The sequence below is a fragment of the Bufo gargarizans genome, chromosome 1 (genome assembly GCF_014858855.1).
Source record: "Bufo gargarizans isolate SCDJY-AF-19 chromosome 1, ASM1485885v1, whole genome shotgun sequence".
NCBI lineage: Eukaryota > Metazoa > Chordata > Amphibia > Anura > Bufonidae > Bufo > Bufo gargarizans.
In genome coordinates, this window is record NC_058080.1 from 703,961,483 (window position 1) to 703,984,709 (window position 23,227).

The following is a 23,227-nucleotide window of genomic DNA, read 5'->3' on the forward strand; positions in this document are numbered from 1 at the left end:
GATGCAGGGATGGTGGTGGGATGCAGGGATGGTGGTGGTATCTAGGGATGGTGGTGGGATGCAGGGATGGCAGTGGTATCTAGGGATGGTGGTGGGATTCAGGGATGGCAGAGGTACCCAGGGATGGTGGTGGGATGCAGTAATGTACTGCTGTGTTGAAAAAGGGGTAGTCTTATACGGCGAGTATATCCCAAACTCTATATTTTCAGTGTAAAAGTTGGGGGTCGTCTTATACGCCCAGTCGTCTTATACGCCGGCATATACGGTATGTCTGGAAATGAACAAGTCAAAGTCCTGACCTTTAAAGGAGTTGTGCAGGGGTTTAATATTGATGACCTATCCTCAGGATGGGTAATCCATATCGGATCTGCGGGGGTGTCTGAGGTATGGTATGTTAGAAAAATCAATTTTATGGCATTTAGGCTACTTCCACACTAGCGTTTCTCTTTTCCGGTATTGAAATTCATCATAGGGTCTCAATACCGGGAAAAAAAACGCTTCCATTTTGCCCCCATTCATTGTTTATGGGGACAAAACGTTACTGAACAGAACGTAATGCTCTAAAATGGACCCTGTTCCAATCTTGTACCGGAGAGCAAACCCCAGCATGCTGTGGTTTGTTTTCCGCCCTGGGATGCGGAATGCAAGTCAGTGGGGACGGATCTGTTTTCTCTGACACAATAGAAAACTGATCTGCCCCCCATCGACTTTTAATGGTGTTTCTGACGGATCCGTCTTGGCTATGTTAAAGATAATACAACGGGATTCGTTCATAACGGATGCAGACGGTTGTATTCTCAGTAATGGAAGCTTTTTTGCTGAACGATGCCGGATCCAGCAAAAACGCTAGTGTGAAAGTAGCCTTACATTAGTTTTTAATAAAGTATATAGAAAGGTGTATGTACACTTTCAGGGTTCTCTTACCTTCTCTCCTGCACTGTAGAGGTTTACTCAATATGCTCAATAAACTACATGAATAATATAAGTGATTGTGTGATTAGTTAGGCCTCTTTAACCATTTCCCGACCGCCCATTGACTATAAACGTCCTAGGGCTGCCGAGCGGGGGGCCCACTGTCGGTGACAACAGACACTCTAGAGAGAAGGCAGGGACCGTTCCTGGGTGTCCCTGCCTTCTAGATCGCTGTATGCACATCGATCAATGAACACTGTTTATACAGATCAGGAAGCGCCGGGGGAGTGCAAGAGCTGTCGGGTCTTCCATAGACCTCGATCAGCCCTGCACTGAGGCTGTACAGCGCTGTATTATGCTGTACAGCCTCTCTGGGGGGGTGTATTACTATGTCAGCCCCAATTACAGGAGAAATCAATAGTTAAATTTTTTTTATTAAAATGAAGTTAAATGTCCCCAGAGGTCTTGTATGACCTTATGGGGGACACAAAGTGTAAAAATCTAAAAAAAAAAAAAAAAAAAAAAGTTTTGAAAAAATAAATAGCATTAAAAATTTCCCCCCAAATCCATTATTTTAAAAATGTGAAAAAATAGAAGAAAAATTAAATAGACTTATTTGGTATCACCGCGTCTGCAACAACCGGCTCTATAATAATATCATATACTCTACCCCATCAGGTGAACACCACAAAATAAACATTGCGCCAAAACAGCTCACCTCCCAAAAAACATAATGTTAATTAATCAAATAGTCGTATGTACCTCAAAATGGTAGCAATAAAAATGTCACCTCATCCCACAAAAAAATGAGCCCCCACACAAGACCATAACCAGAAAAATTAAAAAAAATGACTATGAAAATTGCAACACAAAAACATGACTTCTTTTTCTAAAAATGTGCTTATTGTGTAAAATGTTAATAAATAAATAAAAAGACATATTTGGTAGCGCTGCGTCCGTAACAATTGGCTCTACAAAAATATCACATGATCTACCCCATCAAGTGAAGGGTGTAAGAAAAAAAAAAGAGAAAATTATGCCAAAACAGTGTCGTCTCAACTCACAAAAAAACAAATCAATCAATCAATCAATCAAAAAGTTGTATTGGTAGCAATAAAAACGTGACCTCGTCCTGCAAAAAACAAGCCCTCACACAAGACTATAGGCAGAAAAATGAAGAAAAAAAAAAATGGCTCTAAGAATATGGCAACATGATTTTTTCTAAAAATGTTTTTGTGTAAAACGTAAAAATAAAAATTAGACATATTTTGTATCGTTGCATCCGCAATGACCGGATCTATAAAAATATCACATGATCTACCCCGTCAAGTGAACGGTGTAAAAAAATAAAAATAGAAAAATGACAGCAAACTTTTTGTGATTTCAACTCCCAAAAATGAGATAAAAAGCAACTAGAAAGCCTAATGTATGCCAAAATGATGCCAATAAAAACTACAGCTTGTCTCGCACAAAATAAGCCCTCACGCAGCTCATTCAACAAAAAATAAGAGTTATTCCTCTTAAAGGGAACCGGTCACCGGGAATTTGTGTATAGAGCTGGGGACATGGGCTGCTAGATGGCCGCTAGCACATCCGCAATACCCAGTCCCCATAGCTCTGTGTGCTTTTATTGTGTAAAAAAACTAAACGATTTGATACATATGCAAATTACCCTAAGATGAGTCCTGTCCCTGACTCATCTCAGGTTAATTTGGAGAGAGTTCAGAGAAGAGCTACTAACCTACTACATGGATTGCAGGATAAAACTTACCAGGAAAGATTAAAGGACCTTAACATGTATAGCTTGTTAATACATGTATAGCCAAACAGCGGTATACGACCACATATGGGGCGTTTCTGCAAACTGCAGAATCAAGGTAATAAATATTGAGGTTTGTTTTGTTATTAACCTTTGTGCTCCATTAAAACATTTATTAAACTGGAAAATCTGCAAAAAAAGTGACCTTTTTAAATTTCACCCTATATTTTGCTTTAATTCCTGTGGAATACCTAAAGGGTTAACAACATTTTTAAAACCAGTTTGGAATAGTTTGAGGGGTGTCTTTTCTAAAATGGGGTCATTTATGGGTTGTTTTTATTATGCAAGCCCCACAAAGTGACTTCAGAACTGAACTTGTCCTAAAAATTGCTTCTAAAATTCTAAACCTTCTACTAGCGTCCTAAAAAAAAAATGACATTACTAAAATTATGCCAACATAAAGTAGACATATGGGGAATGTTAATAAATATTTCGAGGCATCACGATCTGTCTTAAAAGCAGAGAGATTCCAATTCAGAAAACAGTGAATTTTTTCACATTTTTGCTAACTTTGGGATTTATTTGAATTTTTTTTATAAATAAAGGTAAAACATATTGACTCAAATTTACCATTAACATGAAGTCCAATGTGTCACAAGAAAACGGTCTCTGAATGGCTTGGATAAGTAAAAGCATCCCAAAGTTATTACCACATAAAGTGACACGTGTCAGCTAAATTAGGCCTTGTCAGGAAGGGGGTAAATGGCGCGGCCATAGACCTTACAGGGAAATTTCCCAGTGGGCTACTGCCCAGAGGGTTGCCTGGGTCCTCCTCATGGTCAGACAGTGGAAGTTTTTGGGGATGTTTTTTTGTGCTTCTGTATTTTGTGATGGACTCTGGTATTTGGCTCTGTTGGGGTTGTATAATGTGCCACAACATGGTATTGTTGGCCATGCCTACCATCAATTTGGACCCTACTGCAAAATGGGGCCACTTCTAGTCCCCAGTCCGCCCCTGGCGCTATTGGACCACATTTTGGTAGTCTGTTTTGTATTTATGCACATTGAATGGAGTTCGTGGCGCGAGGCTGGTGCTGGCGGTTCAGTATGAGCGTTAATAAGGTACCGATTAGAGATGAGCGAATCAATTCATTCATCAGATAGATTTCTTCAGCTGTGAGGATCTGGTGACGAATCTCTCTTCTGCTTGATTGACAGGGCTGGAGAACTCTACCGGGGTTGACAGTCTTGCGCCTGCACCACTGCTTTAAGCACAGAGGCTCTGCTTCCGAAACAAGTGTAGCGCCACATGTGCAGTTGCTGTTCCGGAATCAGAAGCATAGCCTCTGCGATTGCAAAGCTACCCAGAGCAGCAGTGCAGGCGCGAGATGGTCAGGGCCAGCCGAGGTGGCCAGCCAATGGTTTGTCCGCATTTTGCGGATCGGTACACCCTGCCACCTGTTAGAAATGCCTATTGTCCGCAAAACGGACAAGAATAGGACCTGTTCCATTTTTTGGGGGGGGGAGGGGGGGGGGAACAGACATACGGATGCGGACAGCACACAATATGCTTTTGCAGCCTCAGTGAAATTAATGGGTCCACATCCGATCTGCAACCATGGTCATGTGCATGAGACCCAACTCTGATTTTCAGATTCATAATCATCTAATTTTGTACGGAATGATCATTTTCTGCTTTTATTTTTTATTTATTTTTTGCATTTTGTCTTGACCATCCCATTGAGGTGCACCAATCCTTTTTAGACCATCAGGTTCCACAGATGCTCTTTTAGGCCTTTGTGTGTAAGGGCTCATGAACATGACCGTATGTATTTTGCGGTCTGCAAAAAATACGGCAGACATCCATGTGCATTCCGTATTTTGCGGAACGGAACAGCTGGTCCCTAATAGAACTGCTCTATGCTTAGGACAATAAAAGGACATGTTCTATTTTTTTGATTAACGGAAATACGAACATACGGAAACGGAATGCACACAGAGTAACTTCCTTTTTTTTTTTTTTTTGCGGACCCATTGAAGTGAATGGTTCCGCATATGGCCACGAAAAAAACAAAACGGACCCGGAAAGAAAATACCTTTTTGTGTGCACGAGCCCTTATTTTGCAGTTTCAGCATTGCTCTCTTGCAGTTGCAGCTTTTGTCAGTAGAGGGCAGCCTTCCCTTATTTTTGGAGGTATTTTTTTGGGGGACTGGTGTTGGAAGCATTTGTGTAACCCTGCCCTCGGTGCTCCGTCCCAGGTTCTCTGACCATCCGGCAGCGCCCGGTGGCAGCAGTGCAGTCTGTTCCCCGGACCATTAGTTAATGGGGAGGGAAAGCTGTGTCTGTGCACTGTGTGTGAGGGCTGCAGCTGTGAGGCTCTTTTGAAGCTTTCCGTATCTGTGAATGGAGGGGGTGGGGGTTGTAGATGAAGGCTTTCATGTCTTCTTAAAGCTGCGTCTGAAGATGCTCGTCCTGCCCTGTATAATCACATCTCGCTCTTCGCCCCACTCCTCAAAGCCCACTCTTAAGGAAATCATTTCATGCTCACCCGCTAATTCTCACAATGCCCCCCCTCGTGCCTCTCGGTCCCTTTCAGATGCGATCTGTTTCTAGAATATTCTTTTACTGTTGTTTATTTCTAAAGGCAGAGCCCTAAACGCCTGTGTAATTCCGAAGATGAAGGGAGGCGATGACCTAAATAAGAAATTAAAGGCCTGAGAATTGAGGAAAAAGGCGAACGTGCCGGGTGGTTCCTGGAAAGTGGAAAATGACGGTTGCACCTAGCTTTTAGGTTTGCATTTTGTGCATAGGTGACGCACAGAGGACAGGATCGTAGTCGCCTGAAGCTGCTTGGTGGTGCTGTACAGAATGAAGGCGCTTTTGGGGTACGACCACAGAAATCCGGAAAATAATCTGCGGGAGATCTGCAATGTACATGCACCTAAGGGCTCTTTAATACGAGCACATTTTTTGTCTGGATGTGATACATGTAGCGAACCCATGGCATCCGGACTGAATCCTGACCCGTTCCTTTCAATGGCTCTGTGCACGTTTTTCATGCATAATCATGCAGCGCGTTCTGTATTGTGCGCTTTTCACGCAGCCATAGAAGTGAATGGGGCTTGTGTGAAATACGGAAGGCATCCGGATGCAATGCATTTTTCACTGATGGTTGATCAGAGATTTAGGCTACTTTCACACTGGCGTTTTGGCTTTCCGTTTGTGAGATCCGTTCAGGGCTCTCACCAGCGGTTCAAAAAGGATCCGTTTTTCCCTAATGCATTCTGAATGGAACAGGATCCGCTCAGAATGCCTCTGTTTTTGCCAGCAGCGTTTTGATGTCCGTCTGAGGAAACTGAGACAAACTGATCCGTCCTGACACACAATTTAAGTCAATGAGAACGGATCTGTTTTCTCTGACACAATCTGGCACTATAGAAAACGGATCCATTGACTTTCAATGGTGTTCAAGACTGGTCCGTCTTGACTATGTTAAAGATAATACAAGCAGATCCGTTCTGAACGGATGCAGACGGTTGTATTATCTGAACGCATCAGTCTGTGCAGATCCATGACGGGTCCACACCAAACGTGAGTGTGAAAGTAGCCGTAGATTGTTGTTCAGTTTTTCTTCATGGACGTGAAAAACGCATGCAATCCGGACGGGGGGAAAAAACACGCACACACTGAACGCAATCGCAGAAAAAACTGATTGAACTTGTGCGCAAAACCATCAGTTTTTTCCTGAACAGCTCCTGACGCAATCTGTATCACTATTGTCAAAGAGACGTACGGCCATGTGTGAGATCTCCGCAATGGAATTTCATGTGGAAAATCCTGCGACAGCAGCAAAGCGAATGAAATGTAAAAATCTCATCCACGAGTGCAAGGAAATCCGCATATAGCTTGAAATCCGCAAGCGGTATTTTGGTGTCCGCCTCCAAAGAGGAACGGAGACGGAACAGAGACAAACTGATGCATTCTGAGCGGATCCTTTTCCATTCAGAATGCATTAGGGCAAAACTGATCCGTTTTGGACAGATTGTGAGAGCCCTGAACGGATCTCACAAACGGAAAGACAAGACGCCAGTGTGAAAGTAGCCTTAGGAGAGAGGAGTGCCCCCCCCCCCCCCCCCCAAGCTGCAGATACAAACTATATACAGAGGTAAATTTTTGCCTGACGTGAATTGATTTCCTCACCCCCTGTAGGGGACGGAGACGTGTCATGCGTGCGCTCTCCTAATGGCTCTGCACTCAGAGGAACATAGGTCGGTGCATTCAAGGACAATAGGAAATGGGAATAAAGCATGCGGTGACATGAGGCTACCAATTTTCTCAGCAGGAGAGTGATGGCGCTTGATTTGTTGCCTCTCGGAAGCATCGGTAGGAGCCATATTGATAAATCAGACTGCACTTAAAATTTTGTTGTTTTCTTTAAAAATGGGAGACTTTTTACGTCTCCATCTAAGTGTCCCTTTAATGTCACGCGCGTGTCGTCTGTCTTCTCCAGCAGCTCCTTCTTCCATTAGAAGGATTCACGCGGCACATACTCAACCTGAAGATAAAATGATTCCAAGCGAATATGGTTTCTCAAGGTTTTATCCTGTACATCCAGCACTACGGATGTTGCCTGAGATGCTCCATGTCACTAGTGACCATTATTAGGCCTCATGCACACGACCGTTGTGTGCATCCGTGTCCGTTGTTGCGTTTTCCGTGATTTTCTTCGGACCCATTGACTTTCAATGGGTCTGTTGAAAACTCGGAAAATGCAGTTTGTCATCCGCGTCCGTGATCTGTGTTTCCTGTCCGTCAAAAAAATAGGACCTGTCCTATTTTTTTTTTGACAGACAACGGTTCACAGACCCATTCAAGTCAATGGGTCCATAATAAAAAACGGAGGCACACAAGATTGCCACCAGAGGATCCATGTCCGTAGGCTACTTTAGCACAGACGGATCCGCAGATCTGTCTGCATACAGCTTTTTCAGAGCTGAGTTTTAACGCCGTGAAAACTCAGATCCAACAGTATATTCTAACACAGAGGCGTTCCCATAGTGATGGGGACGCTTTAAGTTAGAATATACTAAGAACTGTGTACATGACTGCTGCCTGGCAGCACCCGATCTCTTACAGGGGGCTGTGATCCGCACAATTAAACCCGATCGCTGGGGCTCCGATCAGTAACCATGGCAACCAGGCGCTGCACTGGCCACCAATGAAATTAATACAGGGAAGGGAGGGGGGGCCGCACTGGCCAACAATGAATTTAAAACTGGGGAGGGAGGGGGGGTCTGCACCTGAGGGGTTAATTGTGCATATCACAGCCCCCTGTAAGAGATCGGGTGCTGCCAGGCAGCAGGGGGCAGTCATGTACACAGTTCTTAGAATATTCTAACTTGAAGCGTCCCCATCACCATGGGAACGCCTCTATGTTAGAATATACTGTCGGATCTGAGTTCACGATGTAACTCAAATCCGATGGTATATTCTAACATAGAGGCGTTCCCATGGTAAAGGGGACCCTTCAAGTTAAAATATACCATCGGATTGGAGAAAACTCTGATGGGGACTCCTGACTTTACATTGAAAGTCAATGGGGGACGGATCCGTTTGCAATTGCACCATATTGTGTCAACATCAAACGGATCCATCCCCATTGACTTGCATTATAAGTCGGGACGGATCCGTTTGGCTCCGCACGGCCAGGCGGACACCAAAACGACTTTTTTTTTTTTTTTAAACTTTCCTTTGTCTGGTGATCCTCCAAAAAATCACGGAAGAAAAAACGGACACGGAACAACGGAACCCCGTTTTGCGGACCGTGAAAAAAATACTGTTGTGTGCATGAGATGAGGCCTTATGTGGACTTCAGATATGGTCCCATATCTGCTGCTTTCCCTCTCTCTGAGGACTCACCAGGCAATTGTGTTCTCTTCTGTCCCAAGGAACTCATGGGGAGGCCATGGATACTATTAGGAGATGGATTTTGAGAACACACTGAAAAAAAATCGGCGCGGAATCCACGTTTTTTTTTTTGGGGGCACTTTTTTTTTGTGCACATATTTTGCCCCAAGTGGGGAAAACAGTGCTGCATCTCATTGAAATGAATGGGAGGCTGTTGTGAGGCAGAAACGCTCTCCTGTGCATCGCTCTTTGAAGGGCTTGTCTCAGCAATAAATACGAATTTACTGAGATTACTAGTTTTCAGTTGGAATAATTTATTAAAAATAGCTCCTGTTTGTAGATATTGCTGTTACATACCTGAAATGGCATCATGTGGTGGTCTTCAGAGAGAAAGGGATCATAGAAGGAGCCGTCATAGAACGAATTTATCAGAGTGGCATTGCCAAGTCAAGTCGTAAAGGTTTTTTTTAAAAAAAACTTATTGTGGTGCTAAATGCACACTATTAGGATTGCGTGCGGAAAATCCGCGCCGTAGGTCATGTACATTGTATTCTATGAGAATTTGAAATTCTCAATGCACACAATGCGTTTTTTTTTCCACGCGGATTTTGACCTGCGGTGCGGATTTTAAAATCCGCAGCATGTCAATTTATTTTATTTTTTCCTGACTGGATTTTCTTCATTCACTTAGTAAAATCCGCACCAATTAATGAGGATTGACCACACGGATTTGCCTGCGAACACCTGCGGATTTCAGTGCGTATTCTCCGCTCATGAATCCTGAATGTGTGCCCGTACCCTTAAAGTGCTTTTCAGACAAAATGATGAGTGACGCAGAAAACAAAGGTCTCTCAATGTGTCTGCAGAAACTGCTCGGTCCCCGCAGCGTCCGCCGAGAAGTTCCCGATCGCTGTAGATTGGGTCTTGTTAGTTTATGGCGTTTATCGGGGGAATTTACCATTCCACAAATATATGTAAAGTACGGCGAGTGTGATGGCCGCACAAGTCACTGGAGTGGAACGTGGAGTAAATCTTTTATATTACTGAGGAGCAGATAAAGCAGGAGCACGCGGCACTTTAGCTCACGCTGTTCTGTGTGAGGGATGCCAAGTTCATTAAACGATTCATCTCGGAGAGCGGCCGGTGCGGCGCCGTGCCCATAAACTCCTGTGGCCATGCTGGGTTTTTAAAGGCAGACTAAAACCCATTTTTAAGAAGCGCTCACATCTCCGCTTCCATTTACAGCACAGCAACGTGAAATGAAAAAGATGGAGAGGCATTGTTGGCGGGCAGCCTTATCCGAGTGATGTGGCGCTATGTGAAGGCGATTAATTATGCGGCGCCGTTTTCTCAGAGGTGCGCAGATCGGACCTTCTGTATGGTGCTGGTCTGTGCCGCAGTACCATGGCGCCATGGAAGGCTGGTTTCTGGCGCATGGTTCAGATGAACCCAACTCCGATAACGCAGAGTGTGGCGGCCATAACACTAAAATAAGAAGCCATAGACGTGCTCCTTTATAGCCGGACCGTTCCAAACTTAGCATCTTGTGTCATGCACTAGTCACCCCCCAAAGCTGCATTCACACAGTTCAGCCGGCTTTACATTCACTTGCAGGCTGCACTATTTTACACTTCTCTGCTGCCTTACATGTGGGTCAGTGTCTGTGCAGAGGACGCCTGGTTGTGGTGCATTATGGGAAACGTAGTGTATTTCACAAAGTGCAGAGGGCGTGGCAGTTGCAGAGAGAGCAGAGCCTCTAGGAGTAATGACGACGCCCCCGTTGCTCCTAGAGGCTCATTTGCATATAATAAAACATCACTTTTCTCAGCATTGCTGACACATATGAACATGGGACCAACATAGATGCCTTCAGCTGCCAACGCACATGTAACAGGTCAGCCAGTGTCATAGGTACAAAGCTGCTGACAGATGCCCTTTAAGAATGTAAAATTTACTTTACTGCTGAGTGAATTAGACTGAAGATTGCACCTTACAGTACAGAAATCCTTATAGCGGTCCAGCCAGCAGGGTTTTAAATGCAGCTTTGGATGTGACTGGAGTATTAACAGGATTAGGAAGTAACAAAGGCATTGTATGTATTTTTGAGCTTTATTTTTTTCTCCTTTAGAAAGAGCGGCACTCTTGTCCATCAGCTGTGTCTGGTATTGCAGCTCCGACCTGAAGCACCTGCGCAGTGACCAATAGACGCACCTATGTATTATAGCACGTCCTCTCGGCCGGAGCTCAGTCAGTCCACGGGGGTCATTTTCAATTTAGTGCAGCTCATGCGGAGTCTATCCAGACCTTGTTCTCATTCTCCTCTCCATTACCGGCAGGCACCTGCCAGCGAGATCCTTCACTCCTGTCTAAGATGTAAATGTGGGGGGGGTGGGGGATTATTGTTACCGTCGCCCCGTATCAGCCTGAGACTCTGGGCCGTTCTGACTATAATACTCTGCAGGTGTAGAGAGGAGATTAGCGGCGTCCATCTCTCTCCGCTGTGTCCGGAGGGAATGTGACAGTAAACACTTCCATGAATACTAAGGAGTCGTGTCACTTTCCTCGGATGAATTAAGCGCTTCTTCCCGGCTTTAGGTGTCATCCTATGGAAACACGTGACCACCCTGGCGAGGACCCCAGAAGCCTCCCCGCTGCGATTTTTATCTTTTAAGTAATGGGACCAATCTCCTGAATGCAAAGAAAAAAAAAAGACTTTACATCAATAATTTACTAGTTAATTACTTCATAATGAATTTTTCATTGGGATGCCTCGAAACGCACCAACCTACTGGCTGATAGAGAGGGACTGGCAGAGCCGCGCGCCAGCGGAGTGACAGGTCTATGCGTAATCCGTGATGGACACTCAGGAGAGAGGTCTGCAAGGAAGGGGATGGCGTCCCGTCCTGCCCGTATGAGAAGCATGTAGCTGTTCACATGCACTGATTGCCAGGACATTCAGGACGATGAAAAACATAGCTGCTTCCTTTCAAAAACAGCTCCACGTCTGTCCACAGGTTATGTGTGGTATTGCAGTTTAGCTCCATTCACTTCAGCTCGTGGACAGGTGCGGTTTCTGGAAGAAAGCAGCCATGTTTTTTCTAGTTCTGGACAACCCCTTAAATCCACTGCCTTGAAGTGAAGCTAGTGAACACTCAGTTCTTGAAGTTGACGCGTTGGAAGCGGGAAATGTGGGCAAGCGTAAGGATCTGACAAGAGACAAATTGTGGTGGCTGCACAGGTGGGTCTAAAATGGCAGGTCTTGTGGAGAGTGCTCCTGTGTGAAGTGTTTAGCACCTACCAAAAGTGGTCCAAGGAAGGACAACAAGTGAAACAGTGACGGAGTTGGGGCCCATTCACACATCGTGTTTATTTATTTTATTTAAATTTTTTCGTCCCATGGAATTTCATCAGGGGAAGGCCTCATGCACACGACCGTTGTTTGTTTCCGCGTCCGGTTCCGCCGATTTTAGCGTATCTGATGAGGACCCTCTATGGAGTCATTGAAAATGCGGATAGTCCACCATTTTTTATCCGCGTCCATGGTTCCAGTCCATCAAAAAAATATAACCTGTCCTATTCTTGTCCGCGAAAAATGGTTAGCGAGCTCTTTCAAGTTAATGGGACCACCAAAAATGCAGATGCACAACCATCTGTCACCCGTGTCCGTTTTTGTAGAATCAGTTGCCTGGTGACCAGCATATATACCAGTATGCTGGGTGGGGATATTAAAATTACACTTTTTTTTACCTTCCTTCTTTTTGGGGGCGGTCTGCCCCAAAAAAACGGAAGACACACGGAAACAAAAAAAATAAATCCCCAATTTGTGGGCCGCAAAAAAAAAAAACTGTTGTGCATTAGGCCGAACTCGTGCCGACATTCCGCCAGCAGCCACATCCTTTCCACCGTCGCTGAGATATAAAGCTGCGATTGCGCTGAGAAGGGATACGTGCCTGGTTTGTGTGGCCGCTCCGTGACTTTCAGAGCTGCCTCGCATCAAAACGATTGGAAGACATAAAGGATCCATCATACCTTCCCCAGACAGCCTGATATGTTCACCTGCAGCACATTTCACCCACTGTTACATGCCTCCTATTACATGGCGGTGGGTGAAACCCCGAGCAGATCCCCCGCATTTACATTCTGCAGCAAGGCCTGTTAATGCATGGGATGGTCTTTGACCCTGTTCACACACGGTAACCTACTGTAGGTGACGAGTTTTGCAGCAATCTAAGTAAATAGGGTTTCCATAAGGCCTCATGCACACGACCGTTTTTTTTTAAGGTTCGCAAAAACGGGGTCCGTAGGTCCGTGATCCGTGACCGTTTTTTCGTCCGTGGGTCTTCCTTGTTTTTTGGAGGATCCACAGACATGAAAAATGGAAAAAAAATCTAAGTCAAGTTTGCCATTGAAATGATAGGAAAAAACGGACACGGATCACGGATCACGGACACGGACGACAATCTTGTGTGCATCCGTGATTTTTCACGGACCCATTGACTTGAATGGGTCCGTGAACCGTTGGCCGTGAAAAAAATAGGACAGGACGTTTTCACGGCCAGGAAACACAGATCACGGATGCGGCTGCCAAACGGTGCATTTTCCGATTTTTCCACGGACCCATTGAAAGTCAATGGGTCAGTGAAAAAAAACGGAAAACGTCACAACGGCCACGGATGCACACAACGGTCGTGTGCATGAGGCCTAACTCCATTCATGCATGATGAATGCAGATTTTTATGGCTTCCTGTCTCCGTTCTGCTGTGGGAAGATGGATTTTGCTTTTTTATTCCAGCCTGGTCTGTTGAATGGTGTGTATTATGTTGCAGATTTTTTTCTGCAGCAAACTACCCTATGTGTGAAGTTCAAAGCTAAAATCTCTCAGCACTCCTTGCTTGTTCAGTATCTGTACAGGGCAGTTTAAGTATTGGGGGGGGAGGAGAGTTATTGAATAGTCACAGGGTGTAAAAACAGTCAGATCTATTTTTTGTATGTCCCCTGTTTGAACGGAGCAGTGGTCGAGCATGAGCACTGCCGCTTCATTCATCTCTATGGGACTGCTGGCTGTTTCCAGCTCTGCCATAGAAATGAATGGAGTGGCTCGACCGCATCTCTATTCATGCACGGTGGGCATGGGACCCCTGTTCTCATGATCGGTGGGAGTCCCAGTAATCTGACCCCACTGCTGACTCTTTACAAAGCTACTTCATTTTTTCCACAATATTCTAAAACTGGGATCGGCAACCCACGGCACTACAACTCCCAGAATCCTCTTCTTACTTCTATGGGAGTTAAAGGAACAGCTGAGTAAGTGTGCATGCTGGGAGTTGTAGTTTCACAGCAGCTGCAGTGCCGAAGGTTGCCGATCCCTGTTCTAAAAATTACCCCAAAATGCAGCAAAACCTCTGAGTCAATAATGCAGTTGCAGAGTATAGCGTATAGCCCTCCTGTGGAGCAGTACTCGCTCTGGATCCCTCCGCTTGTCGCCTGCTTTTCTCCAGTCTGACCACTAGAGGGAGCGCTTGCCTCAGCGTCTTCCCTCTCCGAATTGACCAATACTCGGCTGTGCAGATGCACATATGGCTGAATATTATCTTTTTATAGTTACAATTATGAGCAATTGGAGGAAATGACAGCTGAATTATACAGTGCTCATTTTATTTGTTTTACTTTTACATTCTAAATTTGTGCAAATGCAAACATGAAATTAACATGAGGCATTTTGACGGCAGCGCTCACCTTGGACTATTCCCAGCACAGCCACATACACAATTACATGCTGCTTACCTCCGTATAGCAGTCATGTCATCTATTTTACTTGTCAGATTTCTGAAAGGCATAAAGGAGCAGCCGCCGCCACTGGCTGAATCAACGATTGCTTAGAGAATGATTTAGCCTTCCCAGGTAGTATGTGTCCACCGAATTGCAAATGGCATTTTATTCCTCCTTGGTTATGCTATGCCTTTAACTTGATTGGGGAAAGGAAAACCTGGAAGTGGGCAAGAACAGGCCATGGCTGGCGCCCTAAGTACATTGTACTACGTACTATGAGAGCGCCTTGTGCATGGTGCCCCCAGCAGGTACTATGTGACTATTGCACCTGCTGAATTACACCATGGTTGATACCGTATATTACCCTCATCATGAGATCATGTGCAAATATATACCACCATAGCGGCAGCTGCTGTCCTGTTGTTGGGGCCCAGCAGGGGTGACGGCCTCAGCATGAGATCGTATGGAGAGAAATACTCCCACAGTGGCAGCTGCTGTCCTGTGGTCGGGGACCAGAAGTGGTGACGGCCTCGACATAAGATCGTATGGAAAGAAATACCACCATAGCGGCAGCTGCTGTCCTGTGGTCCGGGCCCAGAAGGGGCGACTGCCTCGACATGAGATCGTATGGAAAGAAATACTCCCATAGCGGCAGCTGCTGTCCTGTGGTCCGGGCCCAGAAGGGGCGACTGCCTCGACATGAGATCGTATGGAAAGAAATACTCCCATAGCGGCAGCTGCTGTCCTGTGGTCGGGGACCAGAAGTGGTGACGGCCTCGACATAAGATCGTATGGAAAGAAATTCCACCATAGCGGCAGCTGCTGTCCTTTGGTCTGGGCCCACAAGGGGTGACTGCCTCAACATGAGATCCTTTGCAAAGAAATACCACCATAGCGGCAACTGCTGTCCTGTGGTCGGGGTTCGGAAGGGATGACATTCTCAACATGAGATCCTGAGCAAAGAAATACCACCATTGCTGTCCTGTGGTCTGGGCCCAGTCCCCCAGGCATTCCTGCATTGTAGTGTAGTATAGCAAGTGGCTAGGGTGTAGCTCAGAGGGCCAGCAACTTCCAGCACTCTAGCTGTTGTGAAACTACAACTCCCAGCCTGCACACATGCCTAGCTCTTCTTGAATTTCCCATAGCAGTGAATGCAGCTGTAGTTTCGGCCAGAGTGCCAGAATTTGCTGACCCGTGACGTGGCTGCTGCTCCTGTCGTAGTCCCGGTGCAGCGGTGGGGTGGGGGCACTCCACCAGCTTTTTCACTGATTTTTATGCAGTATTTCAGCCCTATCCTAGCAGTCGTAGCCTGAAGCAAAAAATAAGAAATAGGAATCCAGGGCATTGCAACTGTAAAAATAAGGTAAAATGTATTAAAAATGCTTGGTCTGTATTTAGGGAGCGTTGCGCTTCCTTCCTCAGGCACATGACCATAGCCTGAAAGCATAGGCCTCATTCACACGTCAGTGATTTCCATCAGTGACACTGAGCCGAAGCCACACCTTATGTCTGGAGGCTCCAATCTTGGTTTTGGCTCACAATCACTGATTGAAATCACTGACCAAACACTGACTTGTGAATGAGGCTAGAGGCTACTACTCCTGTAATGGCGACGGTGCAGCACTGGGGGGCGCTCCTGTAGGGCCTGGTTTTACACTATGATGTTTTGCACTGTTATCCTCCTTGTCCGTACTTTTGTGAGGCGCAGAGATTTCTGATCTGCAGGTTCAGAGCGGTGTTGTCGGGGCGGTGTCTCTGACCCATTTTTGTTTTTATATGAAATGTTTATTATTATTATTTTTTCATTTGGTTCAAATTCCTTAACAAACATTTCCACCTCTGCAACAACAGTACCGGGAGTGCCAGGAGCTGCTGAGCCTGTACCAGAAGTACCTGTCCGAGCAGCAGGAGAAGCTGAACCTGTCCGTGTCGGAGCTGAGCGCCCGCAGCGGCCGACCCCAGCAGGTGAGCCACTCTGCAGAGCATTGCACAGTCACTCAGGTCTGCAGGCTCCCTCAGGCCTGTACTCAGTATCGCACAGCAGGGTCAGGGGGAGCCCGTTGTTTGTTTTCTAATGAAGAGCAATTAGCGCACTGTATATCCTCTAATACAGTCGAAAGGACATTTTAATGGTTGAATCAATTATGCAAATCGTCTCGCCTCTGCGGAGGTGCAGATAATGTGTGTTGGACACACGGCGAAGTCTATACAAATGCTGAGAGGGGACTCGAGGGAAGGGGTTTCGGCTACAAAACTCGTGCCGCTTATGCCAAGGAGTCTTTTAAAGTGACGGCACCAAATGGTCGTTTTACCAGGTGCTAACAACCTAGTAATGGAGAATGTTATCAGTTTGGAGATCAGGACTTCCCCTTTTTAGATGCTACTATGGTAATGTGTAAAAAACAAAACAAAAAAATAAAATAAACCAGCATTTACCTAGTAATCCTCAATGAAGTGCTGAGAACCGGCAACCATCTTACTACCCCTCTGGGGCTGAAGAGAGCGTACTGGCGGCATGTAGTGATTTAAGGTCTCCACAACAGCTGCAGCCTGAACAAACAGAAGATCATTCATTAGGAGGGAGTCTAAAGGACAATGCAGAGGTCCCCCATCTTTTCATGTTTGCAAGCCTCAGACTACTGTATACTGTACTGCAATACAAGCTATTATTAAGAATAATGTATATGCTGTTGTGTATGTTCCTCGTTTATTATATATACATTCATACATACATTCATACATACATACATACATTCATACATTCATACATTCATACATACATACATTCATACATACATACATACATACATTCATTCATTCATTCATTCATTCATTCATTCATTCATTCATACATACATACATACATACATACATACATACATACATACACAGGTGAAACTTGAAAAATTTGAATATCGTGCAAAAGTTCATTTATTTCAGTAATGCAACTTAAAAGGAGTGACTTTGGGGTTTCATAAGCCGTGAGCCATAATCATCCAAATTATAACAAATTGAAGGCTTGAAATATCTCGCTTTGCATGTAATGAGTCTCATGTGTTAGTTTCACCTTTTAAGTTGCATTACTGAAATAAATGAACTTTGCACGATATTTAAATTTTTCGAGTTTCACCTGTGTATATACAATTTTTCACTCTATAAGACGCATCTAGGTTTTATAGGAGGAAAATAAGAAAACATTTTTTTTTCATCAGACCTCTAATGTTAATCAGACCTTAGCTTAGAACCCAAATGTTAATCAAATCTCAGATCAAACCCCAATGTTAATAAGACTCAGATCAGGTCCCCATTCAGTCCTCAGCTCAGACCCCCAAATATTCAAAAGACCCCTAATCAGACCCCTGAACAGCCACCTTCAGATTAGAGGCCCAATGTGAATAAGGGTCCATTCACACGTCCGCAACTGTTTTGCGGTCCGCAAATTGCAAAACACGGACACCGGCCATGTGCGTTCCGCATTTTTGCAGACTGCACATGGCCGGCACTATGATAGAAATGCCTTTTCTTGTCCGTGGCTGTGGACAAGAATAGGGCAGGTTCTATTTTTTTGCGGGGCCCCAGAACAGAAGTGCAGATGCTGATAGCACATGGTGTACTGTCCGCATCTTTTGCGGCCCCATTGAAAATGAATGGGTTCGCACCCATTCTGCAAAATTGTGGAACCATTTTGCGGACGTGTGAATGGACCCTAAGAACCCCCATCTTAATCAGAGCAGACAACAAAAAAAAATTCTACTTGCCTCTCCTTCTCCGGATGCTGCCACTCCTGAGATCCAGTGTCTTCCTGGTCTTCCTGTCGCGCTGTGCTCTGACCTGATGTCGCACAGCGTGAGGTAACAGCGCCAAAGTCCTCATGACATGAGGAAGACCAGAAAGCGGTAAGTACAGAGTGCTTCTGTAATGGAACTTTAAGTGCTGAGTATTTGCCCCCATAAGATGCACTGACATTTCCCCCCACTTTGGAGCTATGCACTTCTTTTCGGTATAAACAGTACAGCACAGTGTTTGCTTTATGGAAATTTATAGAATTGGGTTAATTATCAAAAGACATTTCAGTGGATACAATCTCTAGAAAGAGTTGGTATCTAACCAGAGAGACACCGGGGAGCGTCTGGGGAGATGCACACTCGGACTTATCTATATGTGTAGTGTTACTCTCCTTCCTTACGCAGAATACAGCATTCATTAACTCACCCACACTCTAATGATAATGAGATGACTCTGCTGACTCTGTCCCCATTTACACAGAGAAGCTGTCAAGGTGCAGATATAAGGAAATGTCAGCTCATTTTGTGAGCTCTATTGGCCAGTGTGAAAGACATGAACGCCAAAACTGTAAAAATATATTTCAAATAATATGTTGTATCCTAATACCTTTTATTCAGAGGGGTCATCTTGATACTTTGTAGAATGAAAGTGTTTGTAATAAATGTTATATCATTATAAAAAAAAAACGTATAATCTATATATTATCGGTTAAATCTCCCGGTGGTGATCAACAGCCTGTTTGCCTTGCTGCAGGGATACATGTGCTGTACGTGCACGGGCCAATACAGCTGGGATTGGATTCTTTTCTGTCCTGTTCACACTCCTTTATTATTTTACGCTTGACGTGTCCGCAGGGATAACTCCTGATGTACACGATAAATGGGTCTTCACAGCTTCATTGCACATGACAGAGGCCAAAGGAGTGTACTTTTGGCCTCTGTAAGGCTGGTACATGTCGACCACGTTATTCAATCCCCGTGGGGTCCAGTTATAAAACACACATGTTTAAAGGATGCCGTTATAGCCAATGGGTAACGGGTGGCCCCTGTCATCCCTCACAGGAGTGTGTTAGAGGTTTGTTCTGAAGCTCCAGTGACGTGTCTATCCATATACAGACGCTTATGACTGTGGGCACCACTCCTCTAGCAGCACGCTGGAAGCAGTTTGCATGCAGCGCATTGATGCGGAATCTGCAGCCGCCTGCTCTTCATCTTCTGCAGGTTCTTGGGATGCTTGTGTTGCACACTCAACTGGCCATCACTGCAGGGCCTTCTTGTGACAAGTGTGCGAAGAAACACAGGAGTGAATTCAGTGCAGTCAGACAGGACTGAGTGAGTGGGTGGCCCTGAGCTATGCTGCCCACTGTAGAGAGAGCGCCCCTTACTGAGACCCCCAGCCATCAGATGTTTGAGTAGACCACGGTGTTCTGGTGAGGGTTGCTGCCTGCTCACAGTTTTCCAAGCACAGTGCCATACATCTCATAGTGGTTGTGTTTGGTATCGCAGCTCAGCCCTGTTCACTTGAATGAGACAGATGTGCACTAGGCCATGTGACTGATAAACGCAACGTCATTGGCTTATGGTAAGCTTCGAGAAGGCTGTGCAGCTACATGGAGCACCGATCCTTCTCAAGCAGCTGATTGGCTGGGAGTAGATCATCAGGGGATCACCAAAAAGATAGGTCACCTGTATGAAAGTTGAAAATTCCCTTTTAACCCCTTAAGGACACAGCCTTATTTCACCTTAAGGACCAGGTCATTTTTTGCAAATCTGACCAGTGTCACTTTAAGTGGTGATAACTTTAAAACACTTTGACTTATCCAGACCATTCTGAGATTGTTTTTTCGTCACATATTGTACTTCATGACACTGGTAAAATGAAGTGAAAAAAAATATCATTTTTATTTATAAAAAAAATACCAAATTTACCAAAAATTTGGAAAAAATTGCAAATTTCCATGTTCCAATTTCTCTACTTCTATAATACATAGTAATACCTCCAAAAATAGTTATTACTTTACATTCCCCATATGTCTACTTCATGTTTGGATCATTTTGGGAATGATATTTTATTTTTGGGGAATGTTACAAGGCTTAGAAGTTTAGAAACAAATCTTGAAATTTTTCAGAAATTTTCAAAAACCCACTTTTTTAAAGGATCAGTTCAGGTCTGAAGTCACTTTATGAGGCTTACATAATAGAAACCACCCAAAAATTACCCCATTCTAGAAACTACACCCCTCAAGGTATTCAAAACTGATTTTACAAACGTCGTTAACCCTTTAGGTATTCCACAAGAGTTAATGGCAAATGGTGATAAAATTTAAGAATTTTTTGATTTTTGGGCAAATTTTCCATTTTAATCCATTTTTTCCAGTAACAAAGCAAGGGTTAACAGCCAAACAAAATGCTATATTTATTGCCCTGATTCTGTAGTTTGCAGAAACACCCCATATGTGGCCGTAAACTACTGTACAGGTACACAGTAGGGCGTAGAAGGAAAGGAATGCCGTAGGGTTTTTGGGAGGCAGATTTTGCTGGACTGGTTTTTTGACACCATGTCCCATTTGAAGCCCCCCTGATGCACCCCTAGAGTAGAAACTTCATAAAAGTGACCCCATCTAAGAAACTACACCCCTCAAGATATTCAAAACTGATTTTACAAACTTTGTTAACCCTTAAGGTGTTGCACAAGAGTGAATGGAAAATAGAGATACAATTTCAAAATTTCACTTTTTGGGCAGATTTTCCATTTTAATATATTTTTTCCAGTTACAAAGCAAGGGTTAACAGCCAAACAAAACTCAATATTTATGGCCCTGATTCTGTAGTTTACAGAAACACCCCATATGTGGTCGTAAACTGCTGTACGGGCACACGGCAGGGCGCAGAAGGAAAGGAATGCCATATGGTTTTTGGAAGGCAGATTTTGCTGGACTGGTTTTTTTGACACCATGTCCCATTTGAAGCCCCCCTGATGCACTCCTAGAGTAGAAACTCCCAAAAAGTGACCCCATTTTAGAAACTACGGGATATAGGGTGGTTCTTTTGTTTGTACTAGTTTAGGGTACATATGATTTTTGGTTGCTCTAGATTACACCTTTTGTTAGGCAAGGTAACAAGAAATGGCTTTTTTGGCACAGTTTTATTTATTTTTGTTATTTACAACATTCATCTGACAGGTTAGATCATGTGGTATTTTTATATAGCAGGTTGTCACAGACGCGGCAATACCGAATGTATCCAATTTTTTTTATTTATGTACGTTTTACACAATGATTTCAAAAAAAATAAAATCATGTTTTAGTGTCTCCATAGTCTGAGAGCCATAGTTTTTTCAGTTTTGGGGCGATTATCTTAGGTAGGGCCCCCCCCCGCGCCACCCGCCAGCTAAAATCATGCAGGGGGGGGGGGGGGGGGTGAAAAATATATATTTTGGGCGATTTAAAGTTTCTGATCCCCGCGGTCCTGACTGCAGAAATGTGCAGCAAACTGCAGGTCTGAATTGTTCCGGGCAGCGGTGTTCCGAACAACACATGGCGTACCGGTACGTCATGTGTCCTTAAGGGGTTAAAATCGAGAAAATGCCACATATCTCTAATTTATTTGGTGTATTTCACCACACTGGAACAGGTCATTCACAAACAAGGTGTACATTTGGTGCATGGCAAATACGTAAAAAATGTATATAAATTTCCATCTTTATACAGAACTGTTTAGTGGCGGTGTCGCTGGCTGCCGGCCTATGTCTGAACTGTTCTCAGTGCATACACTGCTGCACTCGCCAATGCACTAAATAGGAAAGTGCATCCTTTTTTATTTCTTGCACTAAAGGGTGTATGACATGGGCAGATTTTCTGCCCCGTGATAACTAGCGATGTATGAATGCTTGTTAGCGATCATCTTGCAGTGTAATACTCTCACTGATTGCCCGATGTTTGTTCGTTATACTGGAAGATCAAGATTTACCGGAAGCAGATTGCGCTGTCTAATAAAGATCTGCCGCCGGCAAACTACTGTACAGCATGGAGAGGAGCGATGGGATAGTGATCATTCCTCCCCATGGTGTGGAGGAGATCGCTGCATGTAATAGCAGCAGTCTCCTCCTCTAGCGAGCAGAATGTCTGTCTGTGTAACTCATTATTATTTATTATTATTATTTGAAAGCGCTGTGCACATAAGAGGGATTACACATACATAATATGGGCCAACAGAAGTGCAATGTGCACGAACTTAGTAACAGACTGCTACAGAGGGGGAGGGTCCTGCCCGCCAGAGCTTACAATCTACAAGTGAGAGGGAAAGGACACAGAAGGTGAATGTAAAAGCTGCTCATCTGGGTGTGTGGTGGCGGCAGGCTTGTTGTAGGGTTTCCTGAAGAGGTGGGTTTTCAGATTGCTTTTGAAGGTTTGGTTTTTGGCAAAGAGTCTGATGTGCTGGGGTAAGGCTTGTTACACAATTAAATGGATTGTCCCACCTTTTTTTAAGTGATGTCCTATCCCCTGGATCAGCAATCACAAGCTAATCTGTGGAGGTCTGACACCCCTCACTACTTCTAATCGTCGCCAGAGCTGCTACTATTGACTTCTGGCACCAGAGCTACATTTGAACAACTGATCTCCCACCATGGAGCTAGTGAGACCTATTCTTAAAAGGGGTTGTCTCACTTCAGCAAATGGCATTTATCATGTAGATAAAGTTAATACAAGACACTTACTAATGTATTGTGATTGTCCATATTGCCTCCTTTGCTGGCTGGAATAATTTTTCCATTCCATTATACACTACTTGTTTCCATGGTTACGACAACTCTGCAATCCATCAGTGGTGGCCGTGCTTGTAAACTATAGAACAAAGTGTTGGACGATGCACACTCCTAGGCTCCCAGCCACCAGAGAGGCTAGCATCTTTTCCTATAGTGTGCAAGCATGACCACCGCTGCTGGATTGAAGAATGGTCGTAACCATGGAAACAAGCAGTGTATAGTGCGATGGAAAAATGAATCAAGCCAGCAAAGGAGACAGTCACAATACATAAGTAAGTGCTTTGTATTAACTTTATCTACATGATAAATGTTATTTGCTGAAGTGAGAC

At 44.5% G+C, this 23,227-nt stretch overlaps 1 protein-coding gene across 1 annotated transcript in view; it reads left to right on the forward strand.

The window, feature by feature from the left end:
* KIAA1328 (KIAA1328 ortholog) overlaps positions 1-23,227 on the forward strand; it is a 167,646-nt gene that overhangs the window by 57,058 nt on the left and 87,361 nt on the right. The window contains exon 6 of the mRNA XM_044292623.1: positions 16,186-16,313. Coding sequence (XP_044148558.1) covers positions 16,186-16,313 — 128 coding nt within the window. The remainder of the gene's footprint in view (positions 1-16,185; positions 16,314-23,227) is intronic.